This window comes from Fulmarus glacialis, unplaced genomic scaffold (assembly GCF_000690835.1).
Source record: "Fulmarus glacialis isolate BGI_N327 unplaced genomic scaffold, ASM69083v1 scaffold316, whole genome shotgun sequence".
NCBI classification, from domain to species: Eukaryota; Metazoa; Chordata; class Aves; order Procellariiformes; family Procellariidae; genus Fulmarus; species Fulmarus glacialis.
In genome coordinates this window covers 81,278-101,105 of record NW_009218495.1, presented here as the reverse complement: position 1 = coordinate 101,105, position 19,828 = coordinate 81,278, and the positions used below count along the sequence as shown (strand labels likewise).

The window sequence follows — 19,828 nt, the reverse complement described above, 5'->3', positions numbered from 1 at the left end:
CATGCAAGCACTGTGTAATAATTACATCTTTTAAAATATATATTGATTCATGGTATTGTCTTGAAGTTGCAAATAATCCAAAAGACTGTCTGCTTCTTTAGATCAGATACAAACTGGATATCTTTCTGCAGTAGTTTGCTGAAAATGCAGTGTTTTCAGAGAATCATACCTTTGAAGATGTAGCCTTACGTTGCTCTATTCCTCTAATCCACCCCTCTTGAGTGATTTATTCTAGGGACTGTGCATCATAGGTTTTGTCCTGGCACCCATTCCTGTAGTGTTGCACTGCCTGTTCACATTACCAGAAAAAGATGGCTGGGAGACAGTTTTGAAAAAAATGTTAAACCAAAAAGAAAAGAACACACACGCAAAGAAAAGAAAACCAATTCCAGTTAGTAGAAAGGGTTTTGCTGCCAGTGTGGATGGGGCATAATTTGATTTAAATGACTTTTGAAAAACAGTTCTCAAAATTGTTCCATGCATTTTCTTCCTGGCTACTGTTGAAAATATGGAGCCGAATATTTTCTGTGATGTTTCAAACCAATATGTTCTGGCAACCTCATAGTTGGGCCCTGTGCATTACACTCTTGTTTCCAGTTCGCTGTGGCCTGGAGTGCAACACACAGCTCATGAGATGCACCAAAGTGGGAGGTCTTGCGAGGAGCAGGCAATACAAAGACCCAAGGTATAAGGAACATTTCACTGGGGTCCAGCAGGGAGGCTGCCAGTTTTAAGGGCCTCTTTTATGAGAAGAGTTTGCTTGTAGGAGATGGAGGAACTGTGTGTGCCTCGTCTGATTTTGTGAGTGCATAGGATAAGGTTGATTCCTGGGTGTTGTTAAAGGCTGGATGCTGAACTAGATCTTTTGCACCTCCCCAGGGTCAAACTTTTCTCAGTAGAAAGATTTGCTGTACAGATGATTGGCTATGGCTAAATATTCATCAATGCTTTAATTGTGACAACATATAGCTGCATAAAAGAACAGTGTGTGGGTTAGGAAGCCGTGGCTGGGACACGAGGTGTTTGCTGTATCGCTTCTGCTCCAGGAACTCCTGTGCTTTGGGGAATGTGTGTGGGAAGGTCAGTGCAATAGCAGTAGGTATTCTGAAAATAGAGGCTGTTTTTTTAGCACCAAATCAAATCCTGGGGGTGGCAGCAGGAGTGGAAAGTTTGGAACAAGTTTGTTGATCTGACTATAATAATATACAGCTCTTTGTAATGCTGTTGGGAGTCCTTACCAGGTTGGCTTGTCTTCAAAGGAGATCATACTCTGTTCCCTGCAAGTGGGCACGGGGACACTGTGCTTCCCCACGTCTCCTTGAGACAGTTACCCTCAGCATGTCTAAATATCACAGAGCAGCTCTGAAGTGTGAATCCCCTCAAGCCCAGAGAGGTATCCTTGGGAAAGGTTGTACAGACTTACCATGGGCCTATTATGAGCTTTTACCAGCTCTTCTTTCAAAGCAGCTTGGGGCAAGGGGCCCTCTTTGAGCTCAGATATTTCCTCTGCAGGCTGCAGAGAGGCTCCTTTTTGAAGTTTTGGAGTGGTGTGACCCACACCACTGGTGCCACGGCGCGTGGGGTACCTGTGCTGTGCAGGGAGCAGCTGCTTTTGACAACTTTTTCTTTTCCTGCTTCTCAGCAGTTGTTAGAGGGTACAAAAGGCAGGAGTGTACAGATGGAGCTGTTTAATTTATCCTGTTAGGAGAACCAGATGAAATGAACCCAAGGGAACGTGGTGCTTATCCTAGGACTGTGTGTCCTACAGGCAGCAGTGCAAGAGCCAGGCTTGGGAGAGATGGGCCCGGGAAGGCCACAGGGGGTGCAGGAAGGGGGTGAAGGCAGCACTAGACTTGAGGAGAGATGGGGGCAGAGGCAACTGTCTCCTGCTTGGTGATAATGAAGTGTTGATAAACATGTTTGGAAGCAGACTGGTAGGTGTGGGACGAGGGCCAGGGCAACGTGAGCGGGGAGCTTTCAGAGGCAAATGGTAGGTCAGAGGCCAGATAGAGAGTGGAGATACATGGTGAGGAGACAGTTCTTGTTTTGGCTTTAGGTTTCAGAAAGGTCAGTCTTGAGAATTTTCCCTGTGGATGCTTTTCCACTTGTTATTCTGGTTATTTGTGCAAGGTGGTAGGAGAAGGACTTGAGCTACACTTGGAGGGGACACACTGTAACCTGTGATGTTTAAGGACAGCACAGAGAGAAAATGAGTGAACTGTTCAGGAATCAGGTTTATCAGGTGGAAGCAGGATGAAGTAGTGAGAAAAGGTGGCTGTTTGGAGTTACCTTTTTTTCCTGCAGTTAATTCTGTTACTGTGCAGCTGCCTGACAAGCCTGGATGTAGGGCTGTGTCTGCTCGGGCTGGACTAAACCTGGATGCTCAGTCTTATTACTTGAATTAACTCTACAGTAAAAACTCACTTTACTGCAGGTTAGTCTGAGCAGAGAGAATGCAGGATGCTGTTGAGGGCAGGGAAGATGACTTTGCGGATTCAATAGGTTTGATGGGCATATTGCAGATCTGTCTCTATATTTTATTTTGAAAACATATGCATTAGATTTTATTTGTTTCTCTTCCACCTCTCACCTCCTGCAGTGGGAGCGAGTCAGCGAAGAGCTCTGAAAAGTTGCCGTTTCCAAGAAGCCTTTGCGTACTCAGATCATTTACCCCTTTGAATCCACAGGCAGGATGGCTTTCTAGTGACTGCCATGACAAAACTGCGTGTGACATCTGGGAACAACAGAGCCCACTGGGGAGGAACAAGTAGCGTTTCCTAGTCAAGAGGAGAGATTTTGGTTTGGATGTTTGTATGATTATTGCATCCAATGTGATGCCTGGAATGTAAACTATAATGTGTTGATTAATATAAAATAGCTATCCTGCGGACTGTTAGCAAGTGTTTCCAGTGATTTAGAATTAAAAGATTGTTAAAAAATCCAACAACCCCAAACCACAATAAAAAAACCCACTGTAACCTTACAGCTATTTTAAAAGTAATGCCATAACTGCTCCTACTGAGACTAGTCACCTTTACTGAGTTGTCCTCTGTGCCAGAGCTGTTTGGTGTACGTAGGATTATAAAGAGAAGGAAGGGTGATTGGGCCAGGTGGTTTTTCTCTTATTGGAAGTGTCATCCTTTCTTTAGCCAAGAAGAAGCTAGAGTGAGCCAGCCTTTGTTTGGTTGCTCTTTTCAGAAAAGCAAAGTTCTTCCTTGCAATATTTATGGTAGCTTGGCTCTAGCGTGTATGTATGAGCTGTGACAGCATCCTCATGTTAGCCAGGCTCCGTTCCTACTCCCTCGTGAGCGAACATTAGGGAACCAGCTTTTAAGTGAAGCCTATTTAATATGGCAAAAGCTAGGAGACTAATAGATGCAGGTGTTCGCAGTATTGGTATGAAATGTGGTGTTTGTATTAGTGTTGTGGTAGCAACGGTCTTTTTAACGGTGGGATGGTAACTTGGTCCAAAGTCCCTGTTTTTAGCTGTCTTCCTTTTGAAATAGACGCTTTCAACCTGTTTCTGTTTCTCAGACTTGTTGCTTAACTAAAGCTCAACTGCAGAAAGGACCAACAACTGCTCTAAACTTAGTCTCTCTACCCAGTATTGAGCATAATAACTTGTTTATAGCTAAAGCAGAACTTGTGTTTGATCAAAGTATTTTTTGGAAGAAAGGCATCTTACCTTGGTTTGCAGACCTCAGGAGGTAGGCTTAGGCTGAAGACCTTATTTCCCTTACAGAATCGTAGAATCGTTTATTGGAAAAGACCTTTAAGATCATCGAGTTCAACCGTTAACCTAGCACTGCCAAGTCCACCACTAAACCATGTCCCTAAGCACCACATCTACACGTCTTTTAAATACCTCCAGGGATAGTGACTCAACCACTTCCCTGGGCAGCCTGTTCCAATGCTTGACGACCCTTTTGGTGAAGAAATTTTTCCTAGCTGTTCCCATGTTTAGTCCTTCCTGTTTAATGTGAGCTCCCTGCCTGGTATGAATCTGTCTTCAGCTTCCACTTGCTGGTGAGTCTATGACACCTTTCTGTAGCAGCGTGAGGGGCCTCTTTTTGCATCTTCTGTTTGCCCCAGTGGCAAGAGTTACCATTAATGGCTTGTCACTTCTAAAATCTTTTGGATAAGTTACACGTTTTGGGTTTGATTAATCATTATGAGGCATTTTGCTGGGTTTTGACTGACTTAGGGAGAAGAGGTATTGTGCTGTATCATCTCCATTCTTCCCCAGTATCCTTATGAAAATACATGTTGCACAAGTCTGGCATGTCTCACCAGTGCAGTATTACAGAGCTAAGCTTGCTTTTACTGTTTATAATACTAAGGATCCTATTGCTGAGATTTTTGTTCATTAGAAATCTTTCACATTCTTCTCAGAGTCAGTGATTTCCAAGGCAGACCCATTCACAGGCATGTGTTGCATATTCTTAGATATTTGAGTTTACTTTTGGCTATTCTCAAACATTCTGGATTCAGATCAGCCTTGTTCACCAATTGGACTTGACTGCTCTGCAAGTCTTTGTCATCTGCGAGTTTTATTACCAGTGACTTAATATTTAGTTTCAGATTATTGGGAATGCTTGGCCTACTGCAGACCTCTGTGGAATCCCACCAAAAACCTAATTCCCAGTGGATTGTTCTGTGTATTTGTGGGTTTCCTACTGCGCGTTCATTGCAAGACCTCCTTTGGGGGCTTTGGTGAATTCTGGAGCGGCAAGGATACCTTGCAAGGGGTCTAGCTGACCAAATTTGGCTAGTGTGATAAATGTCATAAGCGTGCTCCTTCATTATCAAATCTAAACACTTCTTTCGGGTTTTTTTTTTTTTTTTTAGAATGAGTCATGTATCTATTTGTTGTTTCTTTTTTAAGTGGAAGCAAATGCTGTCTTTGAATTTCTGAAGCAGTTTTGCTATGGAAAAAAGGACAGGGAAAACTGAGCACAAGTAGTTGGATGTTTAAAGAAGGATTTAAGATGCTCTCTGCTTGAAGTAATAGTGATGTCCTGGAGTGCAGTGGGCAAGTTTGACCTGAAGAATCCCAAGAATAGTATGCTCAGTATTTTAGTCCTTCTTTTTAATACCAGCATTTGAGTGAGATGAAGAATTTCACTGTTATTGAATCTGTGTCCAAAACAGCTGTGAGGGAAATGATCCTGCTTCCTTACCTGCAAGATGCTTTCGGTGAAGGAGGTCTCTTTGCACAAGCTTCTGTTGTTGAAAACAGTGACCTTAGCCATGCAAGGTGCATCTGTTTGGACTGTGTCTAGTCCAGTAGTCATCCATGTCTCATCTTCAGATCTATGAGGATTCATGGATTGCTTATAAGGATCAGAGATAAATAAGGAGGAAAAGCAAACCTATTAGTATCAGGCTTAAACACTTTGGGGGCTTGGTGCATTTATTGGAAAAAGCCTGGGGGGTTAATAGCTCAAAGATGATTGAGAATCACTGGTCTGGTTCGGTAGTTGAGATTATAGACTAAGGTATAAGTTGTTAACTGTTGCCATTGAGGAGGCAGCAACAAAAAACTTATACCTCATCCGAGAATAAACAGGCCTGAGCTTTGTCCATGTGTGGATGTGAGGCTTAGGTGGAAAGTCTGTGAAAAGCTTGGAACTAACAGGGCAGGTATAAGATAGCTTCTGGCAGAGAAAGCAGTTTCTCCTGCAGCTCAGGAGGTAACCCTTGTGCTTTCAGATGCACAGACTCCCGGTTCGGTTTTCTGTTGGAACAAATTCCTCCCGAGTAAGGACAATTGTTCATTTGATGGCTACTTCAAGATGGGGCTGGATGCAGCGAGGTAATCACTCTGCTGTCCAGATTGTACATATCCATGCCAGGATGTACTTGCCCACTAGCTGTTTTTTATTACATTTATGGTTGAAATGGGATTTTCATTCAAAGATCTTGTGTTCAGTCAGCTATGACTTTACAAACTAATCACTGTGGGGCAGAAACTTGATGCTTGTTCAGTGGTAGATGTTTGTTTAAAGTTGGAAGAAAGCTTATTCAGCCACTATCTTAAGGATCAGACATTCAAATAAGCAACTGACTTTCATCAAAATGCTTATTAAAATATTTTTTTATTAAAAAGCGTATGAAAATAATATAACCATAAAGTTGACTTTTGACTTACCAGGTCAGGAAGTTAAGGTCCTTTAAGGGGCTTTAGCCATGCATCCTGGGATGTTTGCATGGTGGTAGAGTCGTGCATTTCATGCATATGCAGCACGGGGGAATCCCCTCCTTCTGGGTCCGTGCAGAGTCAGCTGGATTGGCAAAGAACGATGCTCTGTACTGCACGTATGACTATGTGATAGACTTAGCCAATTGTGTATTTGGTTTATTCTTCATCTCTGATGAGTACCGGTATGTTCTAACTGTATGTGTTATGTCATGTATAAGCTTCAATAGCATACGAGAAATAGGAGAGTGCAGTATCATCAGTTTCTGGTTTCTGAGATGCTGCACGTAAGAAATGCTTATTCTGTCATGGTCAGATTTGCTGCTGCTCGTATACAGAAGGATCCTGCTTTTTGGAATCTGTGTGATGAGCTCATGTTGGCCAGCGACTCTGATCATCTTAAATGGAGTAATTGTACCCATTTAGCTCCTGATTTTGTAAAGTCTTATGCAGCTTTCCAGTCTTGTGATGTACAGCTTCCCTAAATTTTTGGTGTGATGTAAGAAATCTTGGGTGAAATTCCTTGGTCTATTATGTATGAGGTCAGCCTAAATGATCTGTCTTGGCCTTAAAAAGAAAACAAATCCTATCACCCATGCTTGCCTGCATCTGGACATTTTGCTGCTCTGTGCTGCGTGGAGGTCGTGATTTTGTAGGCTCTGGAAAACTTTACTTAAAAATCCATTTGCAAATCCATAAGGAAATGTGTGACAGGGGGCTTAGGTAGTCACAGCTGGAGTATCATGCTAGCTAGCGACAGCAGTGTGTATCCTCTAGCTTGGGGGAAGCATGGTAATTTTAGCATATAGCATTTAAAAAGAAATCTGTATCTGCTGCCTTCTTTAATGCAACATAAACTCTTCAAGCATAAGCTTTTCAGTGCTGCATCTTTAGAGAAGCACTTCCTATCATTCAGATATATTTGATGATGTTTGCTGCATTACATATAGAAAGCTTTGTAATTTAGCACCTGAAACATATCTCAGGCTCTCCAAAGAACGACTTGGAGAGAAAGAAATTCAGGCAAAGCCTGAAGGGGTTGAAGAAAATGAACTCCTGCTGCAGTTGCACGCTTGCACACATCTGGTGCAATTGAAATTTAAGACCTGAATACATCCACATCTGACCATGGTAGGGTCCAAACATTACTGTTGACACTGGTTTTCTTTTTGGATAGGCACACTGGCAGAGTCACTAGCGTGTGGAGCCTTGTCAGCTCTCTAATCTAATAGACTGTTCTTGCCCAGACCATTGTGTGTCAGTATTTTATGTACCAAATGTAGCCAGTTTTAATAATCGGCCATTTTCCCACTTTTGCCAAACTGTTTCCCTTTTTGTCACAATTTAATGTTTGAGTCAAAATCTGCTATGGTAACAAGTTATATACATATTAAAAAATGAAAATAAAGATGGAAAGCAGCGTCACAAAAGGTAACAAGAGTTCAAAGTAATGTCATCTGAGTTGTTTTTTTTTAAAGACTTGAATTCAACCCTGTTTTAAAATTGATTTTATTTCTGTTATGTGTTGTGAAAAGATTACAAAGAAATGGGTACTGCTTGAAAGCATGACTGTAGCTCTGTATATGTAAAATTGTGAAAGTCTTCCCTGTACAGGTCTGATTTGCTTTTTAGTTACTAAACAATAATTTGTGGAGCTTTTTGGATTGTATTTTTCTTACTTGGAATGGTTATCTTCAGCTAGGACCTGTTGAGGCTATTTATGCTTATTTCTAGTGACTATGTCTGTCAAGTATGTTACCAGAAAGTTTGTTTTTTTTTTTTAATTGCGTTTTTTTAAAGGGCCCTTCACTTGCCTTGCTGGTGGCATGAGTTGCTGCTGTCATGTACTGGGTTAGCGATGCTGAGGACTGGGGACCTTGGAGGAGCATCTCCAGGGAGTTACCTCTCTGGCGAACACCAGTCCTCATCGGCTGGAGAGGAGCTTGGTCGCCGGGAAGGCACTGGAATGGGGTCACACAGTTTCTTTGTGGTTTTAATGTTTAGTAGGTTATTTCTCATTCCATGCCAATTTGAATCTCACACTGAAGTACCACAGCTTGAGTGAAACTTAAGCACTTTTGAAACTAAAACCTGGATCTAGGTTCTAGGGCCAGGTAGGTGCTTGCAACTCGCTGTTGGTTGCGTGAAGGATGCTAGTACAGACATATGTGTCCAAGGTATGAACCATTTTGATCATTATAACCTGAGATGGAGCATTTTCTGCCTCTGTCACATGCAATGAGGGTTGCCATCCAGGTTTGGTGTCTGCTTTACTGGGACATGGGTTCTTAATGATTTTGTTTGACGTGATTACACATATGGTTTCTCCTCCCCCTGTGCAATTGCTGCACTAAAGTGGGGACAAATCTGTAGCTATGGTCAGTTACTTATCTGAATTATCAGTTAGTTAATGGTTAAGCAATTTGTACTCTAATTGAGTTCGTTCCTCTCGGTAATTTAATTAGGAGATTTGTATAAGTAACAGCAATAACTGAGTGCCTTTAACAAAAAGACCAGAGCCTAAAATAAATGTAAAGCTTTGTGCCTTACCAAGCTGCCACAGTCCAGTTCCTCCGCAGGTCGCAGGGCACCGTGTTCTCTGGTCTGTACTTTCTCAGTCTGTTCCTAATTGTGTGTTGGGGAGCTCTCCCGGAGATGTGCTTTGACATGATCCCAGCATTCACTGGAACTGCTTGAGTTTTGGGACTTCCCAGGATGATTAGTGTATCTTGGTGAACAATGGTCTAAGCGACTCATTAAATTGTAGTGTATCCTCCTCCCGCTCTGTGCTTACTCCCAACTTCTGGAGAGCCGATTAGAGGCTTGGCAGGAACTTTATGGTTATGCTCTAGATACGCTTTGGATACTTTATTGTCACAGTTGAAGTATTGCAAAAGCCATGCCGTTCCCGTCTTTATCCTAGTGAGGTACCTCTTTTGATTGTGCAATATCTGTGGCTAATTACATGGCAATTGCAGTGTGCCACCAGCCACCCACAATTCATTGTCAGCTCCTTGGGGATGCAGATGAAAAAGGAAAGATAATGTTTTTTTTCTTCAGTCCAGTGATTTAGCTTGCCTCTTTTTTTTTTTAATCTCCTGTTCCTTCAGGTAATAAAGCCAGATGGTAGTGACAAAGAAACAGAAGCCACACATGAATCAGATGTCCCCGAGGATATGTTGGGGACTTGCATTCCTCGAGAGACAGCGAAAGGCGATGCTAAAAGTCCGGATGTCGTTATAGAAGCTCAGTTTGATGATAATGATGCAGAGTATGGACAAGACCACTTGCAGGATGTGTTGGCTGATGACATTAAGAAACTTTCCCTGGATACTGGTGAAAAGGGTGAGTAGATCAGATTGCTGATTTAAACCTTTATTTGAGCAAACTGTTGAAGTATTACTTTGTTGCCTTGCTTTGCTGCAAGATATAAAATACAGGCATAAAAGCTTAATGCCTTATCACTTCTATCCCCTTCTGCTAAACTGCCTTCATAGTTTTGAATGGATATTAAGGACTGAGTTTTACATAGTTTTGATTGACGCAAAGTAAATCTGTGAAACAGAAGTCACACCTTTAGATTTGCAATTCTCAGGGCTGTCTGGGGACTGCTGGTTGCTGTTAAATTCAAGATGCTGCTGTAGCAGTTTCCTTCATTGCAGCTTGGCTGGCCAATCTATGTGTCTCAGTTTGGGGATAAGAATATATTTCCTTGGGGGCAGTTAGGTTTGCTGCTGTTTTCAAGCAGTTGAGTTATGAGCAACTTAAAGATTTGGTCCATTTAAAAAGAAAATTGCACTAAAACCTAAAGCCAATTTATGCAATCTGTTTTGAAGGCAAACCTATTTTATTCTGAATCTGAATTCCATCCAAACCATCAAGTGTTGCTTAGGGCAAAATAAAATAGGCTCCCCTGTCCCAAACTATGCTTATGCTGCTCTTTGCATGTCCTTTCTAGTACTAAATTGCCTCCTGAAGAGCTGTGTGTTGAAAGGATTCTGACAATTAGCACATTTAACATGTGCCTTCAGCTGCTGGTGAAGAATTTGCCAGGACAGATATTCTCATGTGTTTCTGATGCATGCCCCAGTTGTCTGGAAAAGATGGCAGTAACTTGGGACATACGTAGTTGTTGGTCTCTGACAAATCTTAGCGGTGGTTTTAAAGCTGTTCTATTTAATACCTCGTGTTTTCCTGAGAGATTGCTTTTGAAGATGCACAGACCTCTGCCTATACTGTTGGTAGACTTCCATTTTTCACACCCATCTGTTAATAAAACTGGAAATAACGTTTGAGTGGAAGTGTTGTAGTTTTTATGACAAAACATTGTTTTCAGCTCATGAATGGAGCTGCCACCTCACCAGTTCGTGATGCTATTTTCTTCTGGGTATCTCCACTGTCTTTGAGTTACTGCCAAAGTATGTGAACCAACTTCCATCTTGTTCCATTACTTTCCAGAATAGGGCTTGAGTCGAGAGTTACTTGTCTTGTCTGCAGATGTTTTACACAGCTAGTTATTAACCCCATCTTTTTTGCAGTCTTGGACACTGTGTTATAGCTGTACACCATTGAGCTGCCACTTTGACTCTGACTCGACGATTCTAAACCTCCTAAAATGCTCCTGAGTCACATGTCGTGTCTGTTGCATCTCTGTTGCTTCTGGTAGCAATGCCAAATTAAAAATCAGAGAAATACATTCTCGTTTGACACCAGCATCTAAAATAAATACAGACTTGAGCCAATATTTTACTTTACCAGTATAAATGTGCCTTAGTGTAAAGGCTTGATGAGAGTTACTTTTCTTGATGCATCATAGTTCCTCGAGATCCTTTGGAGTGGCTTGTTTTGGAGGTTATCAAGTCATCTCTTAAAATCTGTGCCATCTGAGTGGTTTTTGCCATTTAATTCTATCTTTGGAGAATACTTGTAGGGCATGTGTTAGATCAGCTTTTTGTCTACACAGTTGAAATCCAACCTGCTTTTCCATTGCAGTTGCCTAAGCCAGCTGTTTTCTTTTGTTTTCAAGGCCTTTCCGTGTTCATCCTTAACAAGCCTTGTGGCTGGTGTGGATGTGCCAGTTAGATTTCTGCTGAGTTTGTATTTTGCTATCACCTCTTTTAATAGTTGCTTCAGCTTCTTTGGCTGTATAACACATTTGGATTTTTCTCTAGTTTCTTCTTGCTCTGCTTTTTAATGCGCTCCTTTTTTTATACATATAAAGTTTACAATGCTGCTTTTTCTGAAGGTGTTTTTGAGCAGTTGATGATTGCTTTGGCTTGTTTCCTGTCTTTCATGCAATTTCTCATATCATCACTTACCCAGATTTTAAGTCTTGCCTGGAAAACAGCTATAGTTACTCTAGTATCAGTGATAACTGTCATGAAAAAACGTGTGGCTCAAAATGCTTTTTTAAAAGGACCAAACATACACTTTTTCAAGACAGAACTTAGCTAAGGGCATCTACTGGAACATGGGACCAGCATTGGGAGGCAGAGTGCTTTGCAGGGTTGGACCATAGTGAGTGGAAGTGCCCTTCCCTGTGTAACGTGGGCCTCCCCTGGGAGGGCTGCTGGGCTGATGCTGCCCGTTGAACTTTCCTTTCAAGGTAACTGCATATGAGTCTTGTCTTTTATGTTACATCCCTTCTGCTGGAAACAACTACTGCAGCAAAACACAGAGAGGTAGGTGAGAGATGAGATCCCATGGGGTGATTTCTTGCGGACCCAGCAAAATTGGTGATTTACTTTCCCTGAGAGCATTACTTTGTAGGGTTTGTTATACAGACTCCTTATGCACAGGAGGGACCAGGAGAAATAATTTGTGGCCAGTGCGACTCTTAAATGAACACTTGTAGGGGACTTTCTTCTTTTTTTCCTTAACACAGGGCAGTCTGAAGATCTCAAGCTGGACAAAGATGCCATCAAGGGTATCATGTTTCACAAAATGAAATCAAGAAACAGTCTATCATGTTCTTGCATGCTTTTTATGTATGTATGTGTATGCATACATGTGTGTGTGTGTGTGTATATGTATATATATAAAAAGATCCATATATATAAAAGACCCAAACAAAATCCAAATTAAACAAAAAACCCACCAGATTTCTGGGGGTGAAAAGTATCCTTAGCTACCCTAGCAGAATCAAAAGTAAATTTTACTCATTCTGGGGTGAAAAAACAGAGCCATGTTGCTCTAGACATTACCAGACGGTGCTCAAATCTTTGTGCATGTACATAAGCTCTGCAGATTGCTGCCTCTCAGTTGCAAGATGGCTTTTGTCTGTTCTGACGGAGGAGTAGAATTACGCAATATCTTTGCCGGCTCATTTGTTCTGCTGCTGATGGTCAGAATGAACCATGAAGAATAAAAGTAGATGTGTCATTCAAATAAGAACACTCTGGGTCATGCTGGGAGTGCAGGCTGTTTTGATATCTTTTCTATCCTGGCCTGTGTCCTTGTTGTGGCTCTGTTCCTCTTCAGAGCACCAGTCACCCCCTCCATCTCTAGTTACACACTGGGGCAAAGAATTTCGGGTTGGCCCTTGCTGTCAGAAGCTCTGAAGCATGAAACATTGTGTACGCTGATTATGGCCCAGATTTGAGTGGACTGAATTTCCCTGAAGTCGTATGTTGGGCTTCCTATGCCTCTGTGGGGCTTACAGCAAACTGGTACAAATTGTTATGCATGGGGCTGCAGACTGAGACTCAGATGTTGGATCTGTCTTCACTAAGTGCTGCAGTTATGAGAGCTGTGCTCCCTGCCCTTCTCTTCCTAAGACCCCAGAAGGGATGGGATAAGCAAGATGGAAGTCTACAGAAGTGAAGAGACCATCACATTCAGCCTAATTCTCAGCCCATGTACTTTCTGAAAGTTCTTGTGTCCATAAAAGTTCATCAGTCTTGCTTTGCTCAAGGATATTTAAATAAAAGTTCATAACAGGTGTCACTATGCCAGAAGCTGTCCTGGTCAAACGAGTTTGCTCTGCTTTTCTGAACTCTTCTTGCAAAGAAGTTGGGTCAAAGATTATCTTCAGAAAAGTCTTTAATCTAGGAAGTGATGAGCCATTTTACTCTCCAGCACGCTGTTCTACACAAAGAGCAATTTTATCCTGTTCCAAAGTTACATTTTCTTAATGTTAAGTTTTTGTCATTGGAGGTAGGTCTTTTTTAGCAAAGTTGGAAATCTCTTTCCTTTTGCATTTTCAGCTGTATTTCCAAGGTGTAAATATCTCTACAAGCTGAACAAACTTTCTCTCTGCTTTTTTTCTTTACAAAGTCAGTAAGAATGAGCACCCTGAAGAAAGTTTCTCAGCTCCCTTACTAGTGTCCTTCAAACCCTCTCTGGGGTTTCTATGCCCTGTTAAAATGCAGGCAAAGAGCAAGGCAGTAGCATCCTGGCACTAGTCTGAACAATATTGTGTACACAGAAAAGATTAATTCTCTATAGTGCTTGGTATTGACATGCAAGTCCTCTGTGTTTTACCCTGAGACCTTAACTTACTCTGTGTCACTGCTATCCAGAGAATTCATCCGCCAGTCTACATGACCTTTGCCAGGTTTGTAATTCTTTTCCTTAATCCTCATTTACATTGACTACTGCAACAGAGGTAATGTAACTTATCTTATCTCTTAGTACTGAGCTGGAATACATTATTTCTGTGACTTGTCACAGCAGTAGAAGGATTTTCCTTATACTCCATTTCAATATGTAATAAAAAATAGAAACTTCTCTGTATCCTCCCAATCCAGGAAAAGTGCAAAATGTTCTGTACAGAATACTTTACTATGCTGTATTCCTACACAGACTTGCATGTCATGAGTTTCATACAAATGTGAGCTGTCTCTTGTTAAATATTGGAATCAGATTACTCTGATAAAGAAACGGCAGCAATCGAACAGTAGCAGCTACTTGTACTCTTGAGAATGGCAGCTGTGCTCATAAAAGTGCCTCAGCATTTCTTAGCGAAAGGGTATTCAAATAAAAGTTTGTAAAACTGTGTCACTATGCCAAAAGCTATCCTTGTCAAACTAGTTTGCTCAGCTTTTTTCAACCCTTCTCACGAGAGATCTTACTTTACCAGATATGCAGAATATCCTACTTCCCACGGAGTCACTCACAGAAGTCATCAAGTTGGTGGACTGGCTGCCCTGGCAGCAATCAGATAGTTGTGTTTGTTCAGGATTTCCACTTACACCTACACTTCTGCAAATCAGAGTTCGAATATGTGAATGTCCGAGGCTTGCTCACTGCCTTGACGTAATGGAGTTTAAATAGAAATAGCTCATTTACAGGCAGAATAAACTGACAGCTAACTCAGCCAATTGTGTGATGGAAAATTGAATTGAATAGCCGATGGATAACAGGTAGAGTCAACAGAATTTGAGTTGGAGCTGCTGCAGAACTTGCTCCTGTCTGCCTGTCTGTTCAGCATTGGCCAGGAGGATGCTGGTCAGTCAGTTTTCAAGTTAAATGTGACTGTCAGTCCCTAATAGCCCTGGTGAGGTCAGAAATTATAATCTAAAATTGCTTGGTGTCCACACTACTACTGACTGGAGGCTGTTACTGAGTATTTCAGGATTACTTGGCTCAGCAGAAGTGGTGGCATTTGGTACCTTCACAGTATGGTTGTGTGATAATGCATTAATTTCTCCATTCTCCATTCTTTTCTCAAGATGATGCTCTGAAGCCAGTGCTTAGAAAGGTTTTTGGATCCTTCTAGCGAAGGAGAAAAATGTATTTATGATCTAGAGTTTAATCTCTGTTTTGCACTTCTGCACCTTCTCATGCGCTTCCATGCCCCCTCTTGTGCTTTTGCGTGCTCTCTCTCTTCTTTTAAGCTTGACTAGGTCCCTGCCTGCCTTTTGTGTCTTCCTCTGGCACCTGGAGCCCTTCTGCAGTTAGCAGTGTCTCATATTGGCGTAGGTGGAGTTTAGGGAGATATTACTATTCCTCTCCTCGGCCAAGGCTGGTAGGGAGAGGATGATGGTGATGAGAATCTGGACCACATGCTGTCCCTTTGCTCTGCTCTGCTCAGGCCTCCACTTCTTTCAGTTTAGCTGCCATGAAATCTCTGACAAATTTGGAGCCCACCAACATCACTGGCTGCTGGAAAGAATAAATGTTCTCCCTCCTCTTCAGAGGCTCCTGTTCGCTCTGAGTGCTTTTAAGGAGTCTTCACGCTTCTTTCCTAGCCTGCAGCTTTCTGGAGATGGATCATCTCCACTGCATAGCTCTTAACATTTCTAGGCCACAGCAGAGTGAAAGCTCACCAGGAAATCTTCTCAGTTACACGGCTTTTAATAGAAATCATTGAGGTGGAACTGTCAAAAATCAGATCGGTTTCACTCTGCTGAAGCCTGGAAAACCAGCAGAGAAGCTGGAGCCGTTTCAGCTGCTCAAGACAGCTCTGTATTAGTTTATCCTAAGTTCATGTTTGCGGGTGTCTGGATCTAGCTCTTTTGGTTGTTGCTATAACTTTTCTTAAGTAAGAGCATACATTTCTTGAAGAATAAACAGTATAGCAACTTAAGAAAAGTGTTTTAGTGGTATTGAACAAATTGGGCTTTATGGTTGCATTGATTAAATGCTATGGGCTGAATAAGCTCCCATTATTCTTTTGTTGCACAGCTGAAGTCTGCAATGGAAGTTAATGTTGGGAAAGCTTCTTACGCTGTTCTTCCCTAGTAAGTTATCTTGACCCCCAAATGACTTCTTAAGTAAGGCAAAAAAAAAAAAAAAAAAAACTTATGCAATTAGGTAACAGGAATTAGATTAAGTTCAGCATATTACCATATGTTCCTGAATTCACCTGTGTTTCTCCTTTGAGTTACAAGTTTAGGTCAAGTAAGTGAGAGGGCATGATACTGAGAATGAATGGTGGGTGTGAAGATAAACATATTAGAGTATGGTCATTGTTAGCAGCAAGGTTTCCAGGATGAATCAGATTAGGATTCATTCAGCTAACATATTTTCCATTCAATAGTAAAATTGGACACACACACTTTAGGAACAAATGCACATGCAGGAAGGAAGAACATTAAGTAGATAGGCAAAATACTCAATGGAAATGTTTTTGTAACATTTTAATTTTACTTGCCATTAATGTAATAAAACTGTATTTATGTAGACTGCAACACTACCTGATTTTTTGGAGGTTTAATTCTGCTGCAATAAAGCTACCAAGCCCCCTGTTGACTGGCTCCTTCTCAAGGACATGAGAGGGCCAGGAGGCCTGACGACCCGTGCTGGGGTTGTAGTAACGTTATGTGGCTACTGAGATTGCTGTGACTTGATCTGTTGGGCTAGATGGCAGCTTCCCAAAATGATGTTGAATCTTTGTTGTGGATCAGACTTGGAGGGTTCTAAGGAAAGTGACACTCCTGCCTCATCATTCAGCCATCTCCTCCATCCTTCCTCGTGGATGGGGCTAAATATAAGTAAATATATGCTTGGCTGCGTTGCATGTGTAAGGAAGCCAGCTATACTCACCTCTTCACATTGCCTTTGCTCTGTGTTATTGCAGATGCTTGTTTCTCTGCTGTATGCATCCGCTATTATGCCTCTCCTCTCCCTTTCTGAGGGTCTCCTCCCGCCTGTGCATCTTCAAAAATCTTCTTTCTGAGTCTTTTGGTCCTTGTCTTCAGTGTGCCATCGGGCACGCAGGTGTGGGAGTTCAGGTGTTTAGACATGAACAGCTGTGGCAGGGTCAGTCTGCTTAAATGAGTATTCAAAATAAACATCTCTAAGGAAGTTAGTCCTGTTCATTAGACACACATTTCTGTGATGAGACAACTCAGGAGTGCTGCATGGTTTGGAGCGGCTTTGCTTCTTACCCGCAGAGCCCTCTTGCATTGCACGTGGGAGCTGTTAGGCTGATTTTGGACAGGCTGCACGTTAGATTCCAAAGCTGTTGGCTTAACAGTCTCATCATGGTGAACTATCTGTCTTCCCTCCATCACAGGTGGAAAGCTCTGTGTGTGTAGATAAAAATACTCACAAAATACTGCTTCTTGCACGATATTTTCCTAAGCGAGCCTTCTTACAGCCTGTTTATAGTAAATTCCAGTTTTGGATAGTACCTGGTGCCAAGTGAAACGGCACTTTCCTTCCTCCCTACCTTTTGGGTAGGAAGGAGAGGCTCTTCAGCCTGCTGGGTGAGACTTCAGAGCGAGCTCACTTGGACCTCTGTACTGTGGACTCCATGGGGGAGAAATCTGCCAAGGTCAGGAGAAGCTCAGAGCTCCTACCTCTATAGGTACCGAAATAACTTTGTAGGAACTGAAATCATCCAGCTAGGGAGAGGTGTTTCTAAGAAACCAGATCCCTTTGCTTTGATCCTCAAAAAATTACGTTTTGATTTACTTAGTGAAGGGAGGACCAAGTATGATGTGAACCACTAGTTCCTACCATTAGTTTCATGTTCTGGAGGAAAAACCTGTTCTGTGCCAATAAACATCGATGACAGAATGTGAAGAGCCCTTGTACTGTCTTCTAAAGAGCAACATGTTTCCTTCTCGTCATCCCTAAAAATGACGATTGTAGTAGAATCGTCTAATCCAGGGCAAATCTCTGCATGCATTTGAACGTATTGCTTTTTGGTTGAAGGGAGTTTTCATTTCCATATGTCTCTTGTGTTGATATAGACAGAACTTCCAAAAACATATCCTTCTTGAGTGTGACACACAATCCTTGAGATATTTATAATAAATTGCTTTGTTTTACACTACTTTCCTTATGTATTTGGTACTAAAACAGAATATGCTGAAAACTGCTTATTGCAGCAGACATCAGAGAACCTAAGTGTTGTTACTTCATTAATAAGTAGTAGACTTTGCTATGGATGTGCTGGTATCTGAGCACTAAGCTGAAGAGCAGTATTTTCTTTTTTAAAAGCTTCGTATCAATAATGCCTTCTGATGGGATTCTTAGATATACCCATGTAGAGTAAGCCAAATAACTTCTCAAGTAGATTTTTTTTTTTCCCCCCTAGCTGAAGTAGCAAACATTGAACTATTTTTTTAAAAAACTTGTTTCTTTCCATCCAGGGAGAGATTCTTTTTTTCCCAGTGAGTTGTTTTTGAGATCTGAAGCTGCGATATATTTTCATTTGCAAGTGGATATTGCATCTTTAATTGTATTCTTTTTGGACAGAATTGCAAATTTCCACAGTGACCAATGCAAGCCTAGTGAAAATAATTTTGGATCTGTCACAAGTAATCAGAATTCTAGTCTGATGGCTTTTAGTCCACTTTGGCCACCTTTTCATGTCATGGTAATTGTAAAGGGAAATTTGGGGGGCTTTAAAAAAAAAAGTTTGACCTAGGAATGCCTGTCAGGCAAATCTAAGTGTGTATTGAAGCTGCCTAAACTGATCTTGTACAGAGGGAAGGCACATTCCAAGTGTCCTGGATCTACTTTGTTGGTAATAACATAACTAATTTGAGTTGCTTTTTGTATCTAGTCCCTAATTTTTTTTTAGGTAAGACTATTACAGTTTTGGTTTGTCAGATAATCGCTGAAAGGAAAACACTGAGATTATAATGCAGTTTCACTGGATCCTAGTTGCTGAAGTGTGTTTTCACTGTAAGATAAGCTTGTGAAGTATTGCCCAAGCTAACATAGTAAATCTTTCTCAGAAAACATGTCTTTGCCCAGGGTGGAAATATTGAATGGTCATTGGATAACCACTGCAGTAAAGGGGTCAGAATAATTCATTTTTAGTTTGGCATAATGCAAGGAGTTTCTTCCCACCTCCCCTGCTCAAAATCCTGCTCCTCTCATAAGTTAACTCTCCTTTAGGATTGCCTCCGTGGCTCTGCCCTGTTGTGGGAGATGTTTGTGTCTCCCAGCTCAGACCTTCTAGACCGCCAGTCTCTGGGGTGCCCTGATGCCTCCTCTCTCTGCCCACCCCCCAAGTTCCAGTTTGACTGGAGGGAAGGGGGATGTGCAATGAAAGGCAGGGACTGTCAGAAGTGTATTTAGGGAACTCAGGTACCAGACTCTCATGGCGGATTATCGCTGTTGAGACCGAGGTCTCTGTGCAGTAATTTCATAACTGAGCTAGGTGGACATTGGATCTGGGTAGCTGTCTTTTCTGAGCAGAGGGGTTTGTCCCAGGGAGCCCTCATTGCTGGTGCTCTAATGTAGACCTCCAAGCACTAGATGCAGCCCTGGTACTGACAGAATTTTGACTTCAGAAGGAGCAGCTACAAACTATAGAGAAGTCCACATCTCTTGGCCCCAAGAGCGCAGAGTTCCTCATGTGTCTTCTTCCCTGTCCCTTGTTTCAGGAGCGTTGCCCATCGGTAAATGTACATGATGACCTTTTAGATACTGAAGTTGATTAAGAAAGATGGGTAGGAATAAGTAGATGGCTGGGATTTGCTTCCTTCTTTCTTTCTGTTGATGGTATAGTTGTAGATCCCAGCCTTTGTCTGCTGGAGTCCCTAATAATCCTAGGATTTTTTTGGAGGGATACTGAAATTGGGGAGACCCCTGAGGAAGGAAGGTACTATCCAGCCAGCCAAAGGTCCCTGGTTGATTTTGGCTGTGAAGGAAAAAGGCAGGTTCTACTATGTGCTACAGTGAGAATTTAGATGCTTTCTGGTACCTGTACTGGGTTCATGTGGG

At 41.9% G+C, this 19,828-nt stretch overlaps 1 protein-coding gene across 1 annotated transcript in view; it reads left to right on the top strand.

The window, feature by feature from the left end:
- The window catches only part of LOC104078409 (DIS3-like exonuclease 2 {ECO:0000255|HAMAP-Rule:MF_03045}), a gene marked incomplete at its 3' end in the record, with an annotated part of 127,019 nt that overhangs the window by 48,534 nt on the left and 58,657 nt on the right, over positions 1 to 19,828 (top strand). Inside the window, 1 exon segment of the mRNA XM_009580045.1 lies at positions 9,310 to 9,544. Within this exon segment, the coding sequence (XP_009578340.1) occupies positions 9,310 to 9,544 (235 nt within the window).